At 32.4% G+C, this 13,923-nt stretch overlaps 1 protein-coding gene across 1 annotated transcript in view; it reads left to right on the top strand.

Moving 5' to 3' along the window:
* Window positions 1–10,661, top strand: part of LOC118197900 (neprilysin-2-like) — a 73,359-nt gene extending 62,698 nt beyond the window's left edge. The window contains exons 17-20 of the mRNA XM_085811616.1: window positions 2,889–2,951; window positions 6,832–6,930; window positions 10,040–10,116; window positions 10,357–10,661. Coding sequence (XP_085667742.1) covers window positions 2,889–2,951; window positions 6,832–6,930; window positions 10,040–10,116; window positions 10,357–10,456 — 339 coding nt within the window. The 3' untranslated portion in view covers window positions 10,457–10,661. The remainder of the gene's footprint in view (window positions 1–2,888; window positions 2,952–6,831; window positions 6,931–10,039; window positions 10,117–10,356) is intronic.
* Window positions 10,662–13,923: the final 3,262 nt, after the last annotated feature.

Raw genomic sequence — 13,923 nt, 5'->3', positions numbered from 1 at the left:
GTTTCTCTTTAGCGTTTCTTTGCATAATTTGATTATTTATATTCTTACACTTTAATTGAATAGGGATCGCTAGATTAAAATTTATTAAATTCTACTAAATATTAAAATTTAATAAAAAATAACTTGAAAAGATTTATCAGCTTTTGATGTAATGATATATTATTCAAAGTATAAAAGAATTCAAAATGTAGGTAATTTAGATTATACAAGATAATCTGCAGAATGCAACACACTATTGACTGAAATAATTAAAATAATCGAAGACTGATTTTTCCTAAACAGGAAGCAGAGTATAAGCAGAGAAATTACTATTTGAAAGATCGTTAAAATAATAATGAGCAGGTAGTAATTCGATAAGAAATATTTCAGTTCCTTTCTAAAAACTTATGAGAAATAAAACTGCTGAGTATCTGAAAAGCTAAATTTTAATTTAGCTTTTCTTTCAGTATGTCTTCTGTTTAGTTTTACCGACAAACTAGTTTAGATGGGTTTAAGTATGTCTATTTATATTTATATTTACTAGTTTAAGTATGTCTTCTGTCTAGTTTTACCGACAAACTAGTTTAGACGGGTTTTGATATAGAGATGAATATCTCTCTTTGATGCCAGGATCGTAAGTTTATTGATGTTGCAATGGATAATTAAAGATATATTAACACTTTAAAATGAAATTTATGACGATTGTCAGAATTTCTTATATTCCAAATTTTACTAGGTCAGTGTTTCTGAGACCACTGTGTGTCGTTCTGAATGTTGTATAATGTTCTTGAAATATTTTCAAAATATTTCCTAAAATCCAATCTAAATGATTTGAAAATAAGTTTGGAAACATAAAAATTTAGTTTCTTAATTACAATCCAAGTAAGAAGGCATTCGCTTTCAAATCCTTACTTAGCTTCCAAAAATAGTTTTCATATTTGTATAATGTACAGTCCAAAATTCGTGTGTTCATACGACATTTTCTTCCATATTAATTATATAGGTAATGGAAACGGATGGGTATTGTTACCCTTCATGAGTCAGCGTTGCTTTTAAGCTAGGTCTAAGGAAGCAACTAATATACGTTATAGAGTTTGACTTACTTTGGGAGCATAAACTAGCATCGAATTCTTATAGCGAATTAACGCTGTGTCTGAAATGAGCTACAAAGTCTTCAAAAGGTTTTAAACAAACCTTTTTATTTAAAAACGTAAACGCACTTCTCCTACCTGACATGATCAACCACCACTTGTGGACGTAACTTAAAATAGAATACCACACAGTATAACACTGAGTTGGCTCAGAACTTTAACCGGTGTAACAACTCAAATAACGGCAGCTGTGACGTAAAGCCGAATAATTACAATCTGGTCCGAACTTTCGGAGCTAAGAAATATGCTCTATGTTACAATTTAAAAACCTCAGTTTAAATACTTTCAAATTGATTTGCACTCTGGTGAGTAAACGGAAAGGAGACGTTATAGTAAAGGTGTAACAATAATCATAATAACTTCTTAATTTAAATAATAATAACCTTATAACGTCATTCTTCCGACCTGTGCTTTAACCTAACCATTACTGACAGATTTTGAAAGCTCTTGAGTCTCTTATACAGGTAAATCATGTCCAAATCCTTTTTTATTTAGACGGAAGAAACAAATTTTAGTTCTTTTTGTATTCTTTAAATCTTGCAACGAGTAATGTTATTCAACTTGAGATAAACTACGATCATAAACCAAATCACTTAGATCTGACTGCGTTAGTTTACGAGGCTTAACAACAGCATTTACTACATAATTACTGACTTATTCAATTCATCATTATATAACTCATTCCCAATGCCATTACCATTTTAATTTTTAAATATCAACGGATCGTTTAGATTACGTGTAGGAAGTTCAAAATCATGATGCATCGGTCTTGTAGCTAAGGACAGAGAGGGAAATGCAACTGTATATGCAAACTTTTAGAATATTCCAGAAAGCCGATAAAAATAGCTGTTGAAAATTCGAAATGTGTATGGAGAGCTCTATTCATTCATCATGTTGCAGAAGAGTTGAAGATTCATTCATAGGAGGTACAGTAGAGAGTAAGCATTCATTGATGGTCAAACTTTCAGTCAAAATACATCTCAAAAGTATGTTTTCTTTTGTTAAAACGCTTAGGTTAGATTACTTAAATGTGACAAAGAACGAAAGAGCTTTTTCTCTAAGGGGACAGATACTTTTGTGAAGGAATTTCTAAGGAAATCTGGCCCATATTTTACGAATACAGAAAATCAAAAAATAACCATACAGCCAATGCCATTTAAAGCTTATATTTGCCAAAATAAGGTTACACCCTTTCTTCCTAATTTTGCATAGAACAGCCCACTGCCTTGGAAAAGCTATGTAGTTTTTATTTTAATTATATTTTGTATGAGACTTAACGAAAACCAAATGGATTTCAATGGATATTCACTGCTATAAGTGAAGTAAAAAAGTAACTTTTGAAGAATGATCACAAAATCTGGTGGGCTTCTGCAAAGTGTAAAAATAATATAGACCTAAGAGTAAAAAGAGTGAAATATTTTACAAAATTTAACTAAAATATTATAATAATGAAAACTTCTGTTGAAACAATTTTTCTAATTATTTTCCATCATTATATTGTATTTTGGAAGGAAATATTTCACAGAAGGAGCTCCTGCCCTTCTATGTAGAAAAGAATGTAACCAGAAATTATTATATGAGAGGTTGTATAATGGTTAAACTTTTAGAGAGGTAGTACAAGAACACAGAAGATTTAAGAAATTTGACTTCGTCTTAACAAATCTGAGTATAAAGATGTATTATATATATGCATATTTATGTGTAATATCTAAGTATGTGTATTCTGTATATGTATATATAATCTTTTATCTTTCATAGATTAAACCTAAACTTTTAGTTGACGGTACTGCTGATACTATAGGTCTGAAAGCAGCTTATTGGGTAAGAAATGTCTTTCAGTTTAATAAAAGCAATTTAATAAATTACTAAACATTATTCATCAATACAATATTTCGAATAACTTTGCTAATTCCTGCCAGTTGTGACTATTCTCTGACTGTTACAACTAATTTCTGCCAAAGGCGAGGCAAGGAGAACTATGATACTATCTATATAACTAATAATCTCAACAGCACCTTCAAATTACAGAGAAAACTACTGAAGAATTGAACTTGAGCAAACTCATATTCTATTCATCTGGTCTTAGATTTCCCTACCTCCAATTTTTAACCGTCCTCCATTTCCTTCAGTCATCTTAACTCATTCATTGCTTGTGAAAGTTAAAATAGCAAAAATCTAAAAGGAAAATGCTGTGTTATTTTTAACCTAAATGCTTTCTAAGATGATAATAAAATTGAAGTAAACGTAATAGTGTAAATTGCCCAGACAGTGTCGAATAGCTTTGAATACCTCTTACCACGATCTTGATACCTAATTCTTTATCATGAAGTTGAGGTGGATTGCATTCTAACATCAAATAGTTCATTCTTTGGTCAAACGTTCTTTCTTATAAAGTTTTCGGGAAGAAGTAACCCTTAAGAATAACATTCCATTGGCTGTAGAGAGCTGTGTGCCGCAGCTGTCTTCTGAAATTACACGATAAGCTTCAAATATCGACTTTTTGTATGTTGTAACTCTTAAATGCCCTTTTCCAAGTCTTCTAAATATAGCTTCAGTCTCCTGAAATTGTTTCCACAAATTAAAGTCGACACTATTTCAGACATTAATGTTTAGGCAAACCTAAATTCATGCAATTTGATCTTAGAGTGCCCTGCTTCCAATATATTAAAGGTTCCCCACCTAATTCAACCATCTTAACCCATTCATTGCTCATTAAAGTCAAAATAGTTTTTCAGAAAATGATGCAAAATTATTTCAAAAAAATATTTTGATTGCTACGATTATTACCATTGAGTACAACCGTAGTAAGAGCGGTCTAACAAGCTACCACTTTTTATGTCTACCAATACTGCACTGAATTTATATATACGAATACAGTTACGTACTCGACATCAGCGCTATTGCTTTATTATTTGAATTTATACCTTCTAATTTTGGTTCTATCGAAAATCAGAAGGGGCGTAATTTTTCTTTTAATTTTGAATAGCAGTGTAATACGTTACTTGGATTACGATTCTTTTAATTACATCGAACAGAAGTATCAGAAAGCTTTTTAGAAAGATACAAATTGTTAAGTACCGTGTAAATTCACGACAACAGTTTATTTCTTTATAACACCCTGTAAGTGAAAATGCGCTGATAGCTTCAGAATAAGATACAAGGGTACGAAATAGTTCCCGGACTCATCATTTGCATTTCTCATAACAGTCACTGGATCTCGACAGAAGCAAGCAGCTATTGTGAGGCAGGATACTTAGTCAGTCCCAATGGTCTGAGAGCTTTTAACGCTTAAATTTTGACATGCTGTTTAAGTTCTGTCTTCTTACGGTTTTGCTTACTTATCGTGTTATACGGAAGGCATAACGAGATAACAATACAAAAAAAAAAACAGCAGTAAATTTAATTTCTGGATGAATAATTGGAATTTCAATCTGCCCTTTTATACTGCATTGAAGTATCATTGGTGTTGCTTATTATGCGCGAATGCTGTGAAATATTAATTTGCATATCTTAATATGTTCCATCTTTCATGCATTATCATTCAGGTTTTCATGCAATCAATCTTTCAGGTTTATAGTATACTTCGCTCGTGTTATAACTTTAATGGTCAGCATTATCTGCTTTGAAAACCATAAAAAATATAACGTCCAAATAAGCTACAAAGTGGTTCACTGAAATTACATGAATGTATCCTAGGTTTCACAAAATCGCATGAAGTACAGTTCTTTAAATTTCTACACAATAAGATGGAGACTGGATAAATTTTATCAATTATGCCAGTTAACTTAGTTAACTTTTTGAATAGCTAATTTGTAGAAATGGAAAATGCCGAAATCTCCTCGAAGTTGAAATTCTCGGGTTTTAATATTTCAGAAATCTCCCGAATTTTTACGCGAGAATAATAAAACACAGAAAAAAAATATACTGAGTAACATATAAATAATTGCTTTAAATAAAACATAAAAATATTTTATTTATATATTTTTATATTTTATTTTAATATTTTATTTAAAGCAAAATATGTAATCTGCGTTCAATCAAAAATAAAGAATAGTTTGTAGAAAAGACCTTTATATTTGTTAAGACATTAAGAATGAAGTTTGATGAATATAAAATCAAATATCAAATTAAAACCAAATTACTTGGACCATGAGACTAATTTTATCCATTGAGAACCAAACTAGCTCCAAGTATTAATTCAACCTTTTTTCTTTTCTTTTTTACATTTTCCAGAAAAATCAAATGTAATGAAAACTTTTTAAAAAAGGATTGTTTCGAGAGTTAACATTGTTCAAGAGTTAGAATTGATGGTAGTTCTGAAAAGAAGCCGAACATTACAATTGGTAGGCAGTTCGATTCATGCGCACAGCCAGTGTGTATACCCTACAGCCATGAATGCCTATAAAAACCCAGCATTCGGTTTTTCATATCCCAAATTATTAGGATGATTCGAGAAAGCTCAGTGCAAAGATTATTGGAAAATTCTAGAAGATTCTGTTAGATTTCATACTGACACAGTGGGGCATCTTTTGTCGTCGGGATGTGATAGTGGTGACCCAGATCCCTATAAATTATAACAATCCTATGCTTTCCTTACTAAAAGTTGCTGTCGGGCGCCAATAAGCTAATTTTACCAAGTTTTGAGACGTAAAGTTTGATACATTTTTGTCTGTGGATTCGACTTTTAGGATCTCGAAAATTTTTTCTTTTTAGATTCGAGTGCTTTCAGCATTCAAAGGATCCATCCTTACCAGTTTGGATTGCTTGAAGAAATGAATCTGCGAAAATACATTATAATGACAGATTGTACTCGAACGCAGATCCTCCATCTGTTTTGGGATCAGAAGTGCAAATTTAGCTGACATGTAAGCACAAGATTATCAAACGACAGTTTTAAGGTTCAGCCTTAACGTTTCAAAAGGCGAATTGCTAATAGTGTCATTAATAAATCTTCATTCGCTTCAAACTTCCTTAGCTAGTTGTTATCACCTGTTTCATTTTTTACTTGTCTATTTAAGGCAAAATACGCATCATCAATCATCATCTGCTTAAGAATAGGGATCATCGAGTCATCTGCTTAAGAATAGGGATGCCTTCGAGAAGGGCTTTCTGAGAGAAATTTGCTCAACATATGGGGAAAATCCATTACAATATGCATGTTGTGATTCTATTTGCTTGGATTCGAAGCTTCAACTAGGACCACTTGCATTACAGCAAAATATTTGAGGGTTATCTGGTTAAGGGGAGGAATGCTTTCATGAAAGATTCTTTAAGGGAAGCTGGCTCTTAATTAAATTCCCGATGGGTAATGGAGAAATACTTTATTTCAAGAGCAAGAGCAAGTACACTAAAAACAAGCAAACTTTAAAATGTGATTCCACAGTGTTTAAATACATACTTGAGTGAGCTCCTTTTCTTCGAAGAAATATAAACTGATTATGGAATTATTCAGAAAATCTAATAATACAAAAAGAAATGAAACAAAAAGTGAGATACTAATTTTCCATTAATCCTCCTACTGGAGAGGGAAAGATACGACAAGTATTAGATCTTCTGAAAGTCACAAATAATTTTAAATTGAAAGCCAACATAAAGCCTAAAGTTTAAAACTCGGGCTGGTTTCAACCACAGGTTATTGTGCATAATGAATACTGTGCATTACAAAAAAATTATATACATTTATTTTCCTATTTTATTACAGGCCTATGAAAAGTGGGCATCAGAGAGAAAGCCAGAAGCAAAGCCGTTGTCAGTATCTAACTTCACACCATATCAGTTATTCTGGATAAGCGCAGCGCAGGTAAGCCTATTTTAAGTTAGCTATTATAGTTTATTGTATGTTATAAGAGTGTAAATTTAGCCGGAAGTATATCAAAATACACTTATATATCCGTGAAACGAAAATTTAGTCTTAAATCAGGAAACATAAAGTTTCATAAAATTAGCTACAATACTGAAGATGAAATAAAATTTAAAGCCCTTAAAAATGTGTGTAGAAACTATTTCATCTCCTCTATTAAGTTTCGATAAAAGCGTAGACTATAATCCAGAAGTACTTAATATTGTAATTCATGATAAAATGTTCCTAAGCATATATGATTCTTTTAGACGTCTCCAAGAAAATTGTAGAAAAGTAAATTATGAAAACGAAGGGCAAAGTCGGAAAGTTTAAATAGTTATCTTGACAATTTAATAACGGTCAAAACCTTCACTCATTTTAGTTGATGGATTTGCTCTAACTACTATCTCAAATCTCGACTACTATCTCAAATATACAACGAGTTTCGGTATAAGTGGAAGAACAATCCGTGGTAAAATTTGGAAATTATAAGAAATAAAACTTCAAAAACTGGAAGACACTGCTCTAAAGATTTAGGTGCACCACTTCCTTCAGGTGCTACGTTTTAGCTAAATCATATCTTTTTTGTTTTTATTGGGCGGCTGAAAATATACGAGTAATGTTGAGGCTCTGACGTACAAATAGAGCGCATGTATGAATTCACATCTGTCATGCTGGACACCTTCCCGGGTGGACAAAAACTGATGCATATGCACAAGATTAGATATTACAAAATTTAACATTTTAAAATGACATAACAAGATTAAATATTACAAAATTTTACAAAATTTAACATTTAGGCATAATATGAGATGTAGAACTGAAATATAGAAAAATCACTGGTATGTCATTTCAGAAAAAATCTGATTTGGGGTCAAAATATCGATGTTAGAACAATGTTATATGTAAATCTCATACACATCCTAAGTCGTGTACAGACATGAAAAACGCATGTTAATTTCATCAATTGGCCCAGTAGAATGAGCGATATAGAACTGTCCTATTTTTTTGTGCAGAATATATGTATGCTGCACAAAATATACATATTATAAGGTATTTCTCCCACCTTCTTAGTGTACCTTCGTGGTGTGGTGGTCTGCACACAGACTGTTGATCACATCTTGTACAAATGCACACCATTTTGAAGGTATACCCTTCAAAAGAGTGATGCCGATTTTTCAAATCTTGGATGGTCCGAGAAGATATTTGATATTTTGCAATTCACTGGCTAAGTTAGATCGCGTTTTTCGAATACGACCAAGCACCCTAGGCCATATAGCTAAGGTGCTAGGTCGGGTAAGGGTATAAGGTATTTCTATCACATTCTTGGAGTGCCTTCGTGGTGTGGTCGTTTGCACACTGGGCCGATATTCCAGAGTTTCACGAGGCGATTCCCGGCGAAGGCTTTGTTAATTTTCCATCTTTCCTGCTTCCAAAAAATACCTAATGTCTCCACAATATATATATATATATATGTATAGTACAAGATGAATTAATTCATAATTTTTGGCTAAAGCATAACCACAATTCTGTTAAGCCTAAAAAAGAACACTAAAAGAATACACCAAAATAAATTTAATAATAATCATCGGAAAAGTCGCTAGTGACTCTGACTGTCCTACCGAAGGGCCCGGGTATGAATCCCGAAGAACGCATGGATGTAAATTATCTGTCCCTTCATAGAAGGTAACAGTAGCCGCCCATTAGGTGCCTCCATAATAAAATGACCACCGCTCCTGGCCTTAGAACTGGTGAAAGCTTAAAATAATCATTGCCTCTCATTTAAAATAATAATTAATAATAATAATTATAATAATAAGACCAAATTTTCCGTTTCTTATAATATCTCTTCAACACAAGAGTTTTTGAAACCACAAGTTGATTACACTATGTGTTAGAACCTCAAAAGAAGTTAACAGGACAGCCACATTTCTGAGCTGTGATATGAATAATTTAACAATAGGGGAAAATTTTAATTAAAAATATAATGTTATAAAATCTATTTATAATTTTTTTCGGAGCAGGAAATGAAAAACTTAGCAATATCCTTATTGGGATTCCAACTCTGTGCCTCCCGAATTGTAGCCAGATGTGCTTCCATTTACATTACGAAGCACGCAATGAGGAACGACAAAATTCCTTACATTGTTGCCCACTTAAAGGGCTGCTGGGAAAGAGGGAAACATAGTTGTCACACGTAGGGTGGTGACGAATATCCTTCCACCATATTTTACCACTTGTAGAGGTGCCACTTGTACAGTGATTTTGATTTCCTTTTAGAAACATGAACACTGCGATGTCCAGGCAGAGACCCGAATTAAGGACTTTGTTCGCTTTTGGCCAAGGCATCCGCCTTATTGCTTCCAGTTACATCACGAAAGCACGCAGTGAGGAAGGAGAAAATTCTTTATAAGCTTTATTTTAATATTGCTATAAAACTTACCGTGACATTTAGCGTATTAGTTAGCGTTTCTCCAAACTTTTAGCATTTAAGGTTTCTTTTATTTATGTTTGTTACTTTCATTTGATTTATTTTTTAGTTTTAATATTAAATATATGTTAACGATTAAAAAGCTGATTGGGGAAGAATTAGATACAATCGAAGACATTTTAACCTATTGAACTCTGCTTAAAACAATGCTTGTCAGAGACGTAAACTTTTAATGCGCTGCAAGTTGCCCATTCTTGCTCATATTTGTGTCCTTTTGCAATTAATTTGGATGAAAAAATGTCGACATATTAGCAGAAGAACAGGGGGGATAAAAACGTGAAGTTTTCATTTCAAAGGTTTGAGAATGCATCACTTTCGCTTTTTGAAATAACGCAGCTTAAAGAGATTTATTGTAATACTAATTTAGATATATCTATTATTCTAAGCACTTTAATGATGAGTTCATATTTGCATTTTAAGGAATCTGTAAAACAAAGTTAGGTGTGTTATCTTTTGCTCTTGTCTTTGGTATAATTTTATTAGCAATATATTTAGTCGCTCAATCTATTTGAATCACTTTGAATGTAATGTTTTTAAAAATGCAACATTTTCAATAAATTTATGCTAAATTTCTTTAAGGTTTGGTGTGAGAAGTTAGATCCATATTATTTGATTCGTACTATTCGAACAGGATCACGCATCCCACATAAATTTAGGTAAGCACCATACGAATTTTTTTCTAATTTGGAATTGAAGTTTCCGTAATGATACTCGCGTGTTATTTCAGTTTGAAGTAATTACTTTTTATATTAAGCATATTTTCATTTTTAGAATTATGCAATATACTTAATGTACATTTTAAATTGATTAATTAGTAAAACGTTTGGCTACAAATTTAAAAACTTAAAATCGCATTATGAACGATGGAATTTAAAATATTATTTCTTCTGTTTTAGAGTGGAAGGTCCTATGTCTAATCTGCCAGAATTTGCCGAAGATTTTGAATGCTCAAGCGGTAAAGACATGAATCCAATAAGGACATGTAAAATTTGGTAAAAACTAACAACAAAAATGTAAATTTAAGATAAGGTTTTGTTGGTATATTAGTATTCTTGCATTTAGTAACATTGCATTAAGATTGCGTGCAGTAGCATAAACTGGTGATGACTTATTGCAAATATTATATAAAATATTTCTAAACAGAGCTACAGCCATGAGCAAATTCATTTGTTAAAATAAAATATATTTTTGCATCCTTCCACCCTGTATTCTCCTTTTTATTTTGTTTATTGTACATTTTCTTTAAATATCAGCTTTTCACGACAAGAAAGACGTTAGTTCCCCCCCCCCTCCCGAGGAGCAGAACAGAAAATATAAAACACCAGCAATCTCTTTGCCTGGATTCGAGTTCTGGACCTGATGAATGCTAGCTGCATATGCTTCTATAGTCGTGTCCATAAATTAAAGATAATTCAGAATCACACGGAAATCGAACTCTAAAGTAAAATTAATTTTCACATGTGGAATTATCGCACACACCTTCGAGAATAATATGGAATTACAGGAAGTCATTAGATGACGCCGATAGTACGTCATAATGACCAGAGTGTAAGAGAAGTGGATGTAAAGAACGGTAGCAAAGAAAAGACAAAAGAGTTCTGTAAGCCGCTTAGTGCTACAACCGAATAGTTATGACACAGAATATGCATGTGGATGATTTTTTACTTGGTAGAATTATCGGCCGCCTGGAATGTGGGCATACACAGATGGAAGTATCCGTAGAACTTGGTCTCGTAAAACTTGTTATCTCTGGAATTTGTCAACGATTACAAAATGTTGGAAATGTCAGTAGGCGTTACAGTACAGGTCGCCCCTTGTTACAACATCGAATGATGATCGATATTTGGCAATAGCTGCCAAAAGAAGCAGACAGAGCACAACATCAAATCTGTCTTGTCAGCTATCTTCAGCCACGGCACGACACTTTCAAGGAGAACCGTGTACAGACGTTTTTTGATTGACTTATATGCTCGCAGGCCTGTCAGGTGTGTTCCGCTCACGGCAACGCACTGTCACCAGCGGTTAGCCATGGGTATAAAATATGCAATATGGAAATCGTCACAGCGGGCTTGTGTGATGTTTTACCAGAACAGCTCAAGAAGCTGCATAAACAAATCAAGACGTTGCAGATTACGGGCAATTTCGGTTCGAAGAGGTAGAGCTCATACGAGGAAAAAAGCTTCGCATGAACGCATCACGACATACACGTAGTACTCTTCACAATGCAGGAAGTTTACTTTGAGCAACACACTGTATACGTAGAGCTCATAGACATATATAGTAAAGATATTGCTTTGTCAACAGCCCCCTAGTAAAATGTATGAAGTTTATATTGACATCTCACAATACCTGAAAGAAATTTTTCTATTTACTTCTTCATTCACTATTTTCTTAAATCTCTTATCAGTAATCCTGTCTATATATTATAGATATCAAAATCAGAAAAAATTAATTAATTATCTTTAAATGTATGTAAGTGATGAATACTTCGCCCCTGTTCGTACCGAAACAACACGATGTAATTGTAGATACCTAGAAAGTAAAATGTATTCAGCAGGCTGTACAGCAAGCGACAACTATAAATGGTGATAACACAAGAATGTTATATAATGTTATATACTGGCAGAATTTAAAAAAAAAGAACATATACATCAGTGTTTTAAAAATACGAATTTTGCATCAAATTGCAAAACAAATATCTTAAAATCTGCCTTTCCATGCATAAGAGTTCAGGATTTGGAAAATTATATTTTCGTAAACGGTTTAGCAAAAATAACAAAAATTATTGCCTTGAGAAATGGATAATCTTGGTATGAATACGAATTACGCCAAGACTACTCGTCAATGGTTGTTTTGAACACGCCCTTAAAAAACGTAAAGTGAGTGAATCTACTATTCGAGTGTGTCTTTATATCTTGAGTATTTAAGAAATAAGAATTGCATTTATCTATCTCGATAAAGCTAACGCTATTTCCCGAATATCAACATTTATTTAACACTTGATATAACCAACTTCATATATATCTTGAAATAAAACATAAATTTCCTAATCAGATACTACCAATTGCAGAAAAAATACAAAAATAATGGAATTTCTAATAACACTACAGGTAACATACCGAGGAATAAATTGCGCGGCAAAACTGATGCAATCTACAATATGTAAACCAAAAAATTTATGTACCGCTATAGAAATGCAATAGAATGAGAAATGAAACTATGATGAGATTTATAATGAAAAATTTACCATAAACTATTAATATATGACATTAGTAAATATATACTTTTAATACTATTCATTTAAATATGCTGAAACTTTCATAATATTCATTACTTACAAACGCTTTCTAATCCATCGAAGCATAGCACAAGCCATTCTCAATTCAGTGCTGGTGCACGTCAATAAAATAAGGATAAATCAAAATTTTTACAAAAAATCAATCGCTTTGACTCGTTTCTCAAAAAACGTATATCTACAAATGCAGTATTAATATATCACATCAATATAATTCGGGATCATAAAATCTCCAAACAACGCATTAAACGCAAAAAATCGCATTAAGGCAGAATGAAGAATTTTCACTCTTACAATCACTTTTACAACAATATAAAATAAAATCGAATTTCTAAACTAAGTGTTCATTGTTACACCATATTTCATTCTTGGGGAATCTTTCAAGATTGTTCAGTAATTCTAACTGTTAACTGGTTTAAATAGAATTATGATTTCATATATATGCACAGACTTATACATGTATATATTAATACGTATATGTAGTAACATACATCATCTTATTATATGTAGGCGCATAATTCTAAATTAATTATACTAGTAAACATCATTTATATATTGATAGCAGCAGACTTTTAAAATTATTTATTACTATCTGCTTGCTAACGATTATATAATTAAGTACAGTGGTACCTCGACATACGAGTTTAATTCGTTTCGTAACCTTGCTCGTATGTCAAATTGCTCGTATCTCAAAGCAATTTTACCCATTGAAATTAATCGAAATGCCATTAATCCGTTCCAGCTTCCAAAACACTACCTCAGTTTTTTTGTTAAGTGTTTTTGAATAAGAAAAATGTATTTTCTTATTCGAAAATAAGAAGAAACATTTATTTATAAATAACCAACACATATTCTAAAAAAACATAATTAAAAGAAAAAGTGAAGTGCCTACGGAAGCGCTTAATTTTTGTGTTGGTCTTCGCTCTTTTTGTCATGATCTGCTCATTTTCATCCGCAGATGGTTTAAAAAAACTGTCCAAGGAGGTTTGTTTCTTCCTCCCTGTCAAGGTATTGCGGAAATGAGTTAGGCAAGTTTCGTTGAACAACTCCGATGCACGACTAGTTGAAACTTTTTCGCGGTGATTTTTATCCACGAACTCTACAACTTTCTCCTACATTCCCAAGATCTGTTTTATATCTCTTGTAGGGATAACCTCCTCCATCTCTG

The sequence above is a fragment of the Stegodyphus dumicola genome, chromosome 2 (genome assembly GCF_044657685.1).
Source record: "Stegodyphus dumicola isolate Sdum_Otavi_A_Nest chromosome 2, ASM4465768v1".
In the NCBI taxonomy this organism is placed as follows: domain Eukaryota; kingdom Metazoa; phylum Arthropoda; class Arachnida; order Araneae; family Eresidae; genus Stegodyphus; species Stegodyphus dumicola.
The sequence above is the reverse complement of the archived record's forward strand: the minus strand, read 5'-3'. Positions and strand labels throughout refer to the sequence as shown.